This window comes from Sus scrofa, chromosome 8 (genome assembly GCF_054392235.1).
Source record: "Sus scrofa isolate SSC_HxYL_T2T_F1_AM1 chromosome 8, Sscrofa_HxYL_maternal_Yorkshire_Landrace_v2.0, whole genome shotgun sequence".
Lineage (NCBI taxonomy): Eukaryota > Metazoa > Chordata > Mammalia > Artiodactyla > Suidae > Sus > Sus scrofa.
The window spans coordinates 143,334,395-143,348,070 of NC_139390.1; the positions used below are offsets into that span (position 1 = coordinate 143,334,395).

At 44.5% G+C, this 13,676-nt stretch overlaps 1 protein-coding gene across 4 annotated transcripts in view; it reads right to left on the reverse strand.

The window, feature by feature from the left end:
* Positions 1-9,243: 9,243 nt before the first annotated feature.
* Positions 9,244-13,676, reverse strand: part of CFAP299 (cilia and flagella associated protein 299) — a 572,345-nt gene continuing 567,912 nt past the window's right edge. For all 4 annotated transcript variants that reach the window (XM_084973742.1, XM_084973740.1, XM_084973744.1 and 1 more), the window contains one exon: positions 9,244-12,758. In XM_084973742.1, coding sequence (XP_084829868.1) covers positions 12,612-12,758 — 147 coding nt within the window. In that variant the 3' untranslated portion in view covers positions 9,244-12,611. The remainder of the gene's footprint in view (positions 12,759-13,676) is intronic.

Consider the following 13,676-nt stretch of genomic DNA (forward strand, 5'->3'; position numbering starts at 1 on the left):
CTTGACTGTGTTGATTCTGCTTCATCATCAACATACCAGAACGACATGTGTGCTAAGGTTTTCTATGTCATTGACATGCCTGGTCATATTTTCCCTTCTTTATTCAATTTCCCTTATACCGAAAATGTCAGCTGATAACAATATTATGAAAATTTTCCACTCCACCTTCCCTTACTCCCAACCCTCTTCCCCCAAAAGGAAAGGATATTTCTTAAACAACTGATGTTCTTTCCCTTGGTAGAATGTTTTGTGTCCGTGCTTGGATCACACCCTGAGAAATTTTGCAAGCCTGCCCGAAGCTTTCCTTGCCTATTCATCTAGTCCTTGTGATTTGACAGTCGAAGTGGCTTCTCTCCTCCTCTTGTTTTCCGAGTGTGGTTTACAGGATTTGCGTGTGGAACTCTACCTGCCGTCCATCCTACCCCGTTTCTTCCTGCAGGCAGTTCAGGTGGCATCCTTCCTCTGTAATTTGTGTTTGAATTCTTATGGCCTCCCTCAAGGGGGAGGGGAGAGGGAGAGGGATGGACAGGGAGTTGGGGTTGGCAGATGCAAACGACTACATTTAGAATGGATACTATATCCCATCTCTTGGGATAGAACACGGTGGAAGGGAGTATGAGAAAAAGAATGCATATATATGTGCAGCTGGGTTAGGATGCTGTACAGCAGAAATGGACACCACTGTAAATAAACTGTACTTTAAAAAAGAAAGAAAGAAAGAAAACCAGTGCAAGGACAAAAAAAAAAAAAAAAAAAAAATCTTATGGCTCCTAAAGACCTTTCTACCAGCAGATTTCTCTCTCTGGGACTTAGCCATTTCTGGACATGCCTGCTAACTGAGTTTGATTCTTTGGGGAAAAGTTGTTACTTTAAAAAAAATATTTTCTTCTTAGAATTTATCTCTCTGTTCTCCCTCCCCCTTGGTGATTGTTCCTAAACTGAGTTTCTGAAAGCATCACACTTCCATTATTTTGTGTCCTAGCAATCGCTCCGTACACAGTTCAGCCACTTCCATTTGTGGTGCCATAGCACTTTCTCCCAGGCAGTCATGCTTCTAAGCCCCAAGAGGCGAGGCCATCCCGGCAAGGTGGAAATGCCTGGGGCTGCTGCCTTCCTCCTCCTCCTGCTCTCAGGCTCACACCGCTGTACCTTCTCCCACTGTCTTTCTTTCTTTCTTTTTTTTTCATTTTTTAAAAAAACTACAGTTGATTTACGATGTTGCGCCATTTCTGCTGTCCTGCTGTCTTGACTCTACCTCCTTTTGTTGCTCTTCCTTCCCACCGGCCCCAGCCCTAAGCGCAGTCCTCGAGGTGATTTTGGCACGAGGACTGTGGGTGGAAGAGGTTGCTGACCCTCCCGTATCGGGAGGGAGGTGATCTCATTTGTCGCCACAGCAGCCCAGGGGTCCAATCACGGGCATGGCTGCACGCATCTGCCTTTTCACCTTGCAAATAAATTTCCAGGTGTAGCTGCTCAGACGACCCATGTAAAAACCTTAACAGGATCAATTAAGGTTGCTTAGGTATGGTGACGAATGCTTTAAAAATACGGACAGATGTGTGTGGGGGGGAAGGTGTGTAGAAATGATAAATATCACCACTGGGAACAAGTTTTATTCTGCACATTCGCTTCAGGATTTCCAGGTGTTTTTCTGCCCTTTCTTCCTTGAGGGAAGTCATTTCAAACTGCCCCTGGATATCTGCCCACAGAAAAGCAAACAGCTTTCTTTGACCACAAATGATCACCACCAGCAACTCCTCCACCCTGGTTTTCAATTTTTGAACTCTGTGGGTAAATTCTTGCCTTATAAAATTAAGAGCTAGATAACTCTGGCAAGGGGCCAGCCCCTGCAAACCAGTCTTTTATTAGGCCATGAGGAGTGATTGCATAAACGCTGTATAAATATTTCAGGTATCCATGTTGTCAATCCTGGTAACTACTGCTGAGCTGTAAACAGAGCAGGAGAGTCCAGGAGGGCTGGGCCAGCTGCCTCGGATTTGGCTCCATTGGAACTGAAATTGAATGGAAACTGACAGAGCCTAAACTCACCAAGACCAAAGGCTGCTCCCCCCCTTGTCATCCCTACACCTATACAAAGTAGATAATACATTTTTATCAAAATCCATGTTTTGAAAGAAGTGTAAATAATTAAAACGATTCGCGATTCCCCTTGTAGTTAGTCCAGCATATGTTTTTGAATTATAAGGAAATGACAAGACACCCCCTCAAGGAAACCGCTGCTGTCCTGCAGCAGTCATGCTTGCTCTAAAACACTCTGGTGCAAATGTCCTCAAGATAAGACACCCAACCCAAACCAAAATGGGAATCCTCTCCAGATCAACACGCTTCAAATTTTGCTGTTTTCCATAAAGCTTTTCTGGAGACTCTAGGCATTATTATCTGATATATAAATACAGGAGAAGTTAGAACTGATTATAAAAAAGGGCACTTGTGTACATTTGCATCTCAATTTATACTACAGCCTCCTGAAGACAAGAATCTTGTGTGGCACCTGGGAGAGCTCTTTGCCTGCTGTAGGTATTCTGTAAATACCCTCAAGAAAAGCAGCTGAAATAAGAACACTGAGACGCAAATAATGATACCCTAATTCTGTCACCTAAGATGATGGAGAGATACAAAGAAGTGAGGCTTTCTTTTTTAAACCTGGGATAGTCTATTACCGCAGCCCATTAAATACAGAGAAATTGACACTGATGCCAGACATTCTTTCCTTTTTGGAGGAAAGCACTAATACTTCTCTTCCAGTGATGAAACGATTAGGAGAAAAAAAATTCAATATTTTTCTCTGTGCATTCGGCACTTTTATATAACAGAAGAGTGGCTACCTTCACTACCTTCTCCCCTGCCCCTTTTTTTTGTCTTTTAAGGGCTGCATGTGCTGCTGATGGAAATTCCCAGGCTAGGGGTCAAGTAGGAGCTGCAGCTACCAGTCTATGCCTCAGCCACAGCAACCTCAATCCGAGCCGACCTACACTACAGCTTGCGGCAACGCCAGATCCCAAACCACTGAGCGAGGCCAGGGATGGAACCCTCGTCCCCACAGACACCGGTCGGGTTTGTTACTGCTGAGCCACAAAGGGAACTCCTCTTCCCATATTTTTAAATGATGAATATCATAAAAGATATGCAAGTGATCATACAGCAAACCTCAGCCCCTGAGCTCCTGTTTCCCACTTTCTCCTTGAATCATGTGCAAGAGGCTATTTGAATTCAATTTAGTAAATCAGATGTGAGTTCCAACAAAAGGCAGTGGACAACCAGGCCTTTTTCTAGTGGTTTCAAATTGTTCCATTTTCCCCGCTCAGGTAGGAAGAGGTCTTAAATCTTGATCTTGGAAGTGCTGCGGGAAATATCTGCCCTGCTAAGTGAAAGAAGTCCCACCTGGTGGCAGTGTTTGGACTGTATTCCAGCAAATGTCAAGAAACCGTTCACTTACTGACACTATTTGGGCGCAAAGAACAGAGGGACAAAATCTCTTCAGGGGTCCTGCTGCCTAATGGGGAGATGGCTCAGACAGAACCAGATGCATCCTGATGTCGGCGAGTCCTGGGCACAAAGGTGACTCTTTGGTTTTCGCTTCTGTCCTTTAGACCAAGCAAAAGTCGACTGGTTGACATGGTAGGAGGGGTTTCTGTCTGGAGATGGTCTCCAGCGTGGAGGGTCTCCTGGGCGGGTACACTTTGTGACTTTGTGGCCCATAAGGGGGGAACACGCTTGCCACCAGCAACTCCAAGAGCTCCTTTCTTTGCTCTTTGAAATGCACTCAGCCTTCGAGGGCTCCCTGAGAAAAGGTAGACAGCCTTGGGAAGGCTCACACCTTGAGCATCATCCACTGGCCTCGGTTCACACCTGGAGGGAAACTGGGAGAGTTGCCAGAAGTTGATAGAAAAAGAAAGGGCAAGTAGAAGCATCCCGCGGGATGGAGCACTGCCTCCCGACTCTGGTCCAGGATGAGCCCGTCTTAGTCTCCAGAACAAGTGGACTTCCGTCTTACCTCGGTGGCCTTGGGCAAGTTGCTCAACGATGCTAGTTTCTGGTTTGTCTGTTAGTTGGGGAGAGTGATTATTCTTTATCTTATGAAGGGTGTTGGGAGAATTTATGGTCTATAAAACATTGGAGACTTTCAGGGTCAGGCAGTTCATAGGTACAAAGTGTTATTAGTGGTTTTATTACCGCAGGGTAAAGGTGACCCGCTTAGCTTCACAAGGGTCACCTTTGGTGGAAGTGCTTATCTCTGGTTCTGCGGAGAGGTCAACCTTTTCGTATCTACTTCCCAGGCCCTGGTAGAAGTCCAACTCACTATTGATGAGAACAGATTAAGCCCTGATAGAAAGGAGATGTTGACTTTTATTACCTAACAGGTGTTTTATAGTTTTTCTTATCAGAGAGTAATATCCGAATGCACAGCTAGGCCCTGTTGAAAGCAGGTTGGGTAGTATTTTTTTTTTTTTTAATCCCGTGAAAACATGGAAGGCCTTCCTTTCCATTTCCAAGGTCATGTCTGTCATTCTGCTCTTTCGTGGCAGGCCACACTCATCTTCATGCCAGCTTAGAAGAGGTGCTTGCTGATGTCCCATATCTCTCTCCATACCCAGAAACAGGACAAGAAGAGCCAGCACCTCATGTTTCAGGACCTACACTGGTTAACCTTTGAACTTCTCCATCCAGGATTCCAGGGCGTTTAACTTCCATTGGCTTCATTTCCATTAACAGTTTCTCATAAACTCAATGCATCCCATCATTTTGCCACTATTGTCTGACCCTCTGCGTCACCTCTCTAACTCTGAGGACGATTATAGCCTCAGTACCATGACAGCATCTGGTTCATAGTAGCTGTTCAATCAAGAGTCGTTGAATGCATGAATAAATGATTTAAACCCTGAAACACTTTTCCTAATTATTTCTCATAATCTGGCTCAAAACTCAGCTCCTTCAGGCAGACTTTTCATTCAATATGATGCATTTGCCAGAACAGATTAATCCATAGAGGCAGAAAACAGATTAGTGGTTGCCAGGAGCTGGGGAGACTGACTGCTTAATGGATATGGGGTTACCTTTGGGGTGATGCAAAGATTCTGCAAGTAGATAGTGGTGATGCGTGCACCCTGGTATGTGCCTTTAAAATGGTTTAAATGATAATTTATTATTATTATTATTATTATCTTGCTTTTTAGGGCTGTACCCGCGGCATATGGAGATTCCCAGGGGAGGGGTGGGACTGGAGCCACAGCTGCTGGCCTACACCACAGCCACAGCCATGTGGGATCTGAGTGGCATCTGCAACCTACACCACAGCTCACAGCAACGCTGGATCCTTAACTCACTGAGCAAGGCCAGGGATCAAACTGGCGTCCTCAGGGACACTAGTGGGATTTGTTTCCGCTGAGCCACAATGGGAACTCCCTGAATGGTAAATTCTGTATCAGGTGTACTTTACCGTATACCCACACAACCTAGTGCAGGCTAAATTAACATGACCTGACTTGGGATGGGCTAGACTATGTGTGCCAATAATAATTAGAGGGATCCTGCAAATCTGGGTAACACCAATATTTTTTTTCTGTCATGTAATTTGCTGCAGGGAAAAGATGCTTGAATGTAGGGTGACCAACTTCTGTTGGTTTGCCAAAGTCTATCCTGGCTTTAGGACTGAAAAATCCATGTCCCACTTAATCTCGCTATTCTGGGAAAACCATGATGGTTGGTCCCTGAATCAGTCAGGTTTCTCCTGCCTTTAAGACCTTCAGCTGATTGGATGAGGCCACTCCGCTATGGAAAACCATCTACTCTGCCGAAGTTTAATGACCGTGAATGTTAATCACATCCACAACTATCTTCCCAGCCATATCCAGACGAGGGTCTGATGACAGAGGCAGCAGAACCCTAGCCAGGCTGACACATAAAGTCAGAGTCGTCACACTCCTGTTACCTTAAATGTCTCCTGGGAAGTTTGAAATCTACAAAACTGCAATCTTGAGGAAGCAATGGAAATAAAGTATTTCAAAAAGACATGTGAGAACAACGTGGAGGTTGATGGTATACTTTTTCAGGACATTAAACATGACGCTGATCTTTTTTTTTTTTTTTTTTTTTTTATCAAATTGACACAGAATCGACACAGGTGCTGACACAGTTGCATCTGCAATTAGAGAAGTCGCCAACTCACCTGAAAGTGTATGTAGACGCACAGAGCAGGTCGAAGAAGGTAACATGTTATGCTATGGTGCGTGTCATCCCAGGGAAATAACTACTTTTCCAGTCCTGATCCTGCAGTGATGACCAAAGATGCAGGGGGAGGGCGCATTAAGAACACACTGGCTACAGTCGGAGTTAAATTCAAATCTTGGTTTCTCTCCTAACGGCTTGTGGGACTTGCACAAGTTAGCAAAGCTCCGTGAACCTCGGTTTACCCCTCTATAAAGTCTGTCATAAGGTTGTTGGAAGGAGAACATCAATACCAGGTCCTGGTTCCGTGTCTGACCGTCATCACACGGTACCCGAGGAGGGGGTAATAGAGCTTTTAAGGTACTCAAGGCACGGAGCGCGTCCATGTGCTAAGAGCTGTGCTGGTCATTTTCCGGGCATTATTCGCCGAATCCTCACGATTACCCAGTTATGCAGGGATTGTTACCATTTTCATTTTCCCAGTGAGGCACCCAGGTTTGGGGGAATTAACCAATATTCCAAGGCCAAACACAGAGTAAATGGTAGGGTTCGGACCCAGGCACTCAGATTCCAGAAGCTAAGGTCCTTCCAGCACGTTGACTGTTTGAAAAACTTAATTAAGGTTAAAGTCTCTAGAGGAGGCCAAGTTTGAAATAATTATGATGCAGTTATTTCCCAGACGGGTGTGCTGGGGCCAAGGATTTAAGCTCTCTGCATCTCTGTTTTTCTCTTGAACAGGAGTAATGATAACTGCAGTCAATCCTTATTATTTGCAGACTCTGTATTTGCAAATTCACCTACTGGCTAAAAGGTATCCGTATGCTCAAAATCAGCATTTGACGCTTTTGCAAGCGCTCATGAACTTGGGCAGGGTGGTGAAGCATGAGTGTTCCGTGTGCATATCCCCAGCTGCAGGTGAACAAGGAGACACGCTGCCTTCTTATTTCAGCTCATACCACACAGAGGCGTCCTTTTCAGAGACTAGCTGATGCCATGTTTTCCACATTTTCGGGCTCTTTTTTGGTGATTTTGCCTCCAATATGGTCGTAAACATAAAGCTCAAGTGTCCAGTGTCCTTAAGCATGAGGCTGTGATGGGCTTTACGCAAAGAAAATCCCTGGGTTATATAAACTTCACTCAGGCAGGAGTTACGCCTGAATGCTGGCTATGAGTTCGGTGTTAACAAATCAGCAATATATATTAGCTAAGAGTCTTTAAATAGAAACACATAAAACGAGGTTACATAATGACCAGAAACACATAAAACCAGGTTACATAATGACTGGGTGGATGAAAATACTATGACCGGAGGCTCACAGGAGCCTAACCCTGAATTTCCCCAGGAACCATGGTTCCCTATCTATGAATGCAAGGTCTGCGGTGACTTTGCGGAAGAAAGCTATTGTGAATAATAAGAATTGACTGTTTCTCTTCTTATTGGATTTAATAAGACAATGTAATGTGCTCGGTACAAAGTCGCAACTCAGCAAATTGTAGCTAGGTTTTTTTCCCCCTCTTTCAAGATAAGGTGTCACTTCATTCTAATTTAGAGATTTAAAACAATTTTTTTTTTCTTGGCCCTGACTGTGGCACGCAGAGGTTCCCGCACCACAGTTGCGACGAGGGATCTTTAACCCACTGAGCCTCCAGGGAATTCCTAATTTAGAGATTATTCAGTGCAAATTTTACTGTGTTGTTCTAATATGTCATTTCTAAAAGGTATCTTTAAAAACACATGTTATAACCTATATCGCAAAGAAACCACAGAAAACATTTTTGGAATGTTTTTGAGAGTTGGAGTTAAACTGTTGCCTGTTAGACTTTTTGCGAATCCTCATGTGTCAATATACAGAATTACGGAATAGAATCAAGCAACTGCTGTTTCAAAAGACAAATTCTTGTTGCCTCGATTCTCCCAATCGTAAGAATAGAACATAGATTTTGAAAAATCGGGACGCTTCTAGAAATGCTCGTGCAATTGATCAGAATCCTTTACTCGATGGGTGTTTTTTTTTTTTTTCCCCTTTATCAAGATCATTAAGGTCTTTTCAGTGGAACCAAGACTGAAACACAGCGAAAAATCTCTCAGAACTCGTGTACTTTGTAAAATACTGGATGAGTAAGTTGCTATTCTTCTCTGTCTACGTTAGGTGATATGGGAACGTGGGAATGTGAATTTTGCTCAGAAATGGCTGTACCATTCCTTATTTTCTCCCAAAGAGGACAATTTCTTTACATCCTATTAACCTCTTATCAAAAGAATATGTTATTATTCTCTGGAAAAATATTTTTTAAGTTTAAAATGTACAAGGTTGGTGTCAAAATATAGCCTTTAAATCCCAAGACAGCGGGTTTGGTCTTCCTATTACGAGGGAGCTCCTTCTAGCAGGAAAGTCATCTGCAGGGGGCACGTGGGCAAAGTCTTGATCGAGCCTCGAGAGAGCTCGGACTTTATTTTCTTCGGGAATCTCTCCGTAGCCAAAGGGGAACTTGCCAGTCTTCTGGAAAGTTCTCCCAGCACACTGTGTTGTCCTGTGTGTCACTACTAGTAGCTTAGAACTTCTCTGTCACTCCCCGGGGTTGTGAACAGTGCCTGGTCCAAAGAGGATGTTCAATAAATGCCTGGTGAATGAGTCAACAAGTGAATGAATGCCACTAACTTCTTGGGGGTGTGTGTGTGTGTGTGTGTGTGTGTGTGTTCAGCCGCAGTGCGTTGCTTTTCTTCTTCAAGTGGCAGAGCAGGGTCAGGAAATCAAATTCTTCCTGACCCAATGTTCTTTACACTTTATCCTTAACCTTTACCTTCTAATTTTTTGGGGTTTGTTTTTGCTTTTTTCAGGGCTGCACGTGAGGCACATGGAAATTCCCAGGCTAGGGGTTGAATCAGAGCTTCGGCTGCTGGCCTACGTCACAGCAAGGAGATCCGAGCCGGAGCGGTGTCTGCGGCCTACACCACAGCTCACAGCAAAGCTGGATCCTTAACCCCCTGAGCGAGACCCACATCCTCAAGGATGCTAGTCGGGCTCGTTATTGCTGAGCCAAAACAGGAACTCCTAATTTTTTTTTTTGGTAACAAAATGCAAATTTATTGCCATTTAAAAATTCCTCAACCAACCTTCCCGGAAGAGTTACAATAGTTAGATTTGTTATCATTTTTTAGAGTTGTATGGAAGCATAGTTGACTTGCAGCGTTGTGAGTATATCTACTGGACAACAAAGTGGCTCCGCTATACGTGCACACACATCTATCCTCTTTCAGACTCTTTTCTCGAATAGCTTATCCCCAGCATACTGGGGAGAGTTTGCTGTGCTGGATGGACTGACCTTCCCTCTCATTTTAAATTTGGGATGGCTGACACCTAGTGTGTTCTGATGAGCTCTTCTGTCTGTGAAAGGAGGCACGTCGATAAAGCCCTGTCCTTAGGAATAAATAAGAGGTCATCCTCAAACGTGCTTTTCTTCCTCTAACACTTACCTTTTTTTGGCATGATGAAGGATATCTCCCCCAATTGTAAAACAAACTTCGCTCTAATGCAGCATATGTTAACATTAGGGCTCTTACTGATGCATTTAAGATAAGAAACCTAGAAATCTAAGAACCACTCTTGACCCCAGTGCCTGGAGAGCCATGAGCGTTCTGACAAGTCTTATCAGTTCCCACCGCCTGGAGGAAAGCTTCCTGATGCCTTGGTTTTCTCTGCTTCATAGAATGACTTGGGTCTCTTATACTAGGAAATTATTCTCTGCCGGGTGATCTTTCTCAACCCCAAACGTCTCATCATTTTGGAATCTCTCCTTCCTCTTTTATCCTCTGCCTCTGTTTCCAAGTTTTGCCAGTTCTTCTGGTAAGAATCTGACCCTTTAAAATACATTCTCACTGACACCACTCTGGTTCACATTTCCGTGTCCCGAGAACTGTTTATGCAGCGATCTTGTGAAACAATTTTCCAGCCTTTCAAAATTTTGGTTCTCCTGCCCATCCATCCATTTTGCAGACGGCTAATGCAGTATAAATTGATTCCACTTTTTTTTTTTTCCCTCTGGAAAACCACACTTAATGGTCCCTTGTCCATCCAGTTAAGGATAAAAGGCCTGGGTAACGCAGGGCATGACCTTACAGGAACACATCAACCCTCTTTCAGCCCTACCACCTGGACGTGAAGTTCCTGCCTTCTGCCCATCGCACTCTATCCCCAGACATGCAGGGCACGTGGCGTAGTGGACACACTCATGCATAATTTTTGACTGAACAAATCAGTGAAAACCCATGAACTGTAAATTCCATCTGACTTGGGTTTAGCCTCTAAATGACATACACGGTCTGTGACACTTCATACTAGTGAGCATGGGGTCACTTGCAGAGCTTCTTTGAGTCTATGGGAGACATCAAGGTATGAATTTATTCTCGCTCTTGCTTCTCAGCCCACCTGTAGATATTCGAGTTCCTTAGCATTTTGCCTTTATATATGAAATTACCCAGAAAGAGCAATGGTTCACAATGGTTCCTGGATGATGGAGTGTGTCTAAGTCTAGCCGTTGTTTTTAGCTGTTGTTTCTGTTCATATTTCTGGTTTGGCCTAAAGAGGGACAATGATGAAACAACGGCATTTGATCATTGGCTTTCGCTCTATTTCTTCCAGACCCATTCCTCACAAGTCTTCATTTTTCTCTCCGATCACCCTTCAGTGGGCAAAGACGCTAAGTGGGGAGTCTCTCCCATAATCAGCACATACATTCAGCCTTTTCTGCCTTTTTTCTCTTTCATCCCTGGTGCTGGTACAGTCCAGCTCCACACTTGGGTTCTCCAAGGCCGCTTTATCCTGACGCCAACTTGTACGCTAGGGGGAGGGTAGAGCGTGCCCGTGAGAGAAGGAGGGTCCTTATCGTGGAGGTGCAGTGTCATCTCACACCGTTAAAGCAGGACAGATGGGCTTTGCCACGGTGGCTGCTGGTGGGAGAGAGTCTCAGTCCTCGGTGCTTGACCGCTCGCTCATGACACCTTGTGAATCCTTTCTCGGGTTGTGACAAAGGCCGGCTCCGCCGTGACTTTTTAATCAGCTCTCCCGGATGTCCACGCTGGCCTTTTCTACTTCTTTCCGGCCCTTTTTCTCCTGCCCCTCCCCCCTTGGTCCTGTCCTCTCTGCGAGGTTGCGCTCTTGCCCAACATCTGCCCTTTGGCCCGGGGGCAATTTCCAGCTCTGAGTATATTGTCTGACTTTTTCCTTTTTACAACATCTCCTCTGGGGCAATGAACACACATTTGCATTTCAATGGCAACTCCTGGCTGGGTTTAAAAAGTACCACCCGCAAATAATTAATATTTTAACACAGGAAACCTTGATTCCCCTTTCTGGTCTGTCTCCCTTCTGCTTGCAGAAGGAGGGCTGAGCTTCTCACGCTTGGCTTGGCTTTGAGCGCCAAACAGGCAAGCTTGACTAATGATGCTTTTCACACTTTGAACGTGTGACGATGGTTCTTCAGCTGGTGGTTGTGACTGCTTTCTCTCACCTTTTTCCTCAGGGACTCACCACACCTTGTTTCCTACAAACCATCCGGTGCTCGGCGTTCAGAGGGAAACAACGGTGGCTGCTTGCTCTCATTCGCACCTGCTGCGGACGAAGACGGCTGAAGACCTTCCAACTTGCTTCTGTCCCAATGCCCATTCTCCATTTTCCATTCCACCCTTAACCTCATCCCACACCTCCGGAGAATATAAAGGTAGATCGAGAGGGACAAAAATCTGTGGAAACCTACCAGTGGTTTTTCACTTTTTCACTTCTTCTCCCCCCCTCCGCCCCACCTCGCACCTGCAGCATATGGAGGTTCCCAGGCGAGGGGTTGAATCAGACCTGTGGCCGCCAGCCTACACCACAGCCACAGCCACACAGCATCTCAGCCGCGTCTGCAGCCTACACCATGGCTCAGAGCAACACGGGATCCTTAACCCACTGAGCGAGGCCAGGGATCGAACCCGCATCCTCATGGATCCTAGTCGGGTCTGTAACCTAGTCGGGCCACTGTGGGAACTCCAGCTTTTCACTTTTTTCAAGGAAGTGAAAAAAAAGATTACTTAATTGTGTAGAGCATTTGTAACCTCCAGACTGCCCTCATCTGAACGTCGCAATAACCCTTTGGGACAGGGAGGAGCTTGACTATAACATTATTTCTGTAGACAGTTTCCAAAGAAGAAACTGAGGTTAGAGAGGGAGGTTAACTGATTACCACTCTGCCAAACCCAACAAATTAAAACAAGACAACAACAACAAGACAACCCACAACATGTGACAGTCTGCGCTTTCTATCCTTTTATTGTCCAGGATCAAAATGATTCATTTCCTCATTCATCCAGCTAACATTTCTTGAATTCCTGCGTCCATTGCATGACAGGGAGGTGCCATCATCAGATGGTGCGGTTTCAAGCTGTACTACAGGCATTTCAGCAAAGCTCTGCCCGCAAATCCCCCGCCCTCCTTCCACCCCTCGATGCTCTGACTCTGCTTCAGCGCTCCGCAAGCAATTCCGCATATTATGCCATCCGTCCTTCCAGCAGCGGACCCATGAGGACTGGTTTTCTGCAAGCATCAGTTAGAACCTTTGTAATTATTGTAGCATTTGCTTTTCATGAACGAATGGATTCTTACTTGTTGGACTCAGATTCTCCTGCTCATCTTCTTTTTTGGATTATTATTTCTATTTAGGTTGTGTTTTTTGGGGAAAAAAAGCTCATGTATAAATATTTCCTATTCCAGGTTTAAAAAATTTCCACATAGATGTTTCATTTGCCAACATTCTATTAGACATTGAAAATAAGATATATGATTTTAAAAATACATATCAATGCTAAATAATAGTCGACCAAAAAAGAAAATAGCAAACAAGTGTATCTTGGATGCAGTACCTGAAATAATTTGGTCTTGGGGTAACAGGTGTCTCCATTTGTTGGAAAATGTATGGAGACAGGTCGCGAGGAAGATGTGATATTTTCATCCTAAAGGGTTTTCCTCTAGGAAGCAATTAAAGTAATAACTTCCTGGCACTAAGAAAGTGACAAAAATGTTTTCTCACATTGTGAGGTAGGTATACAACAACACGGTAGTTATACATTATAAATTAAGAGCAAGGTAGAAGGTGAGACAATTTTCTAGGAATGGATTAAATTATATCAACAACTGCATAGTACAGAATATATGCCCCTCTTATTGTACAGAGTAGTGTTGTGTGTGTGCATGTGTGTTTTACTAAAGTGTAGTTGATTTACAATGTTGGCTCATTTCTTCTGTACAGCAAAGGGATTCAGTTACACACATAGACCCTCTTCTTTAAACTATTCTTTTCATTACGCTTTATTGTAGGACATTGAAAATAGTTCCATAGAGTAGGACCTTGTTGTTAACCCCCCCCCCCCAGTATAATAGGGCACGTCGGCTAACCCCGACTGCACAGGGCCCTATCCCTGTATTGGCCTTATCCAGGGGTTAATTAAATTGATC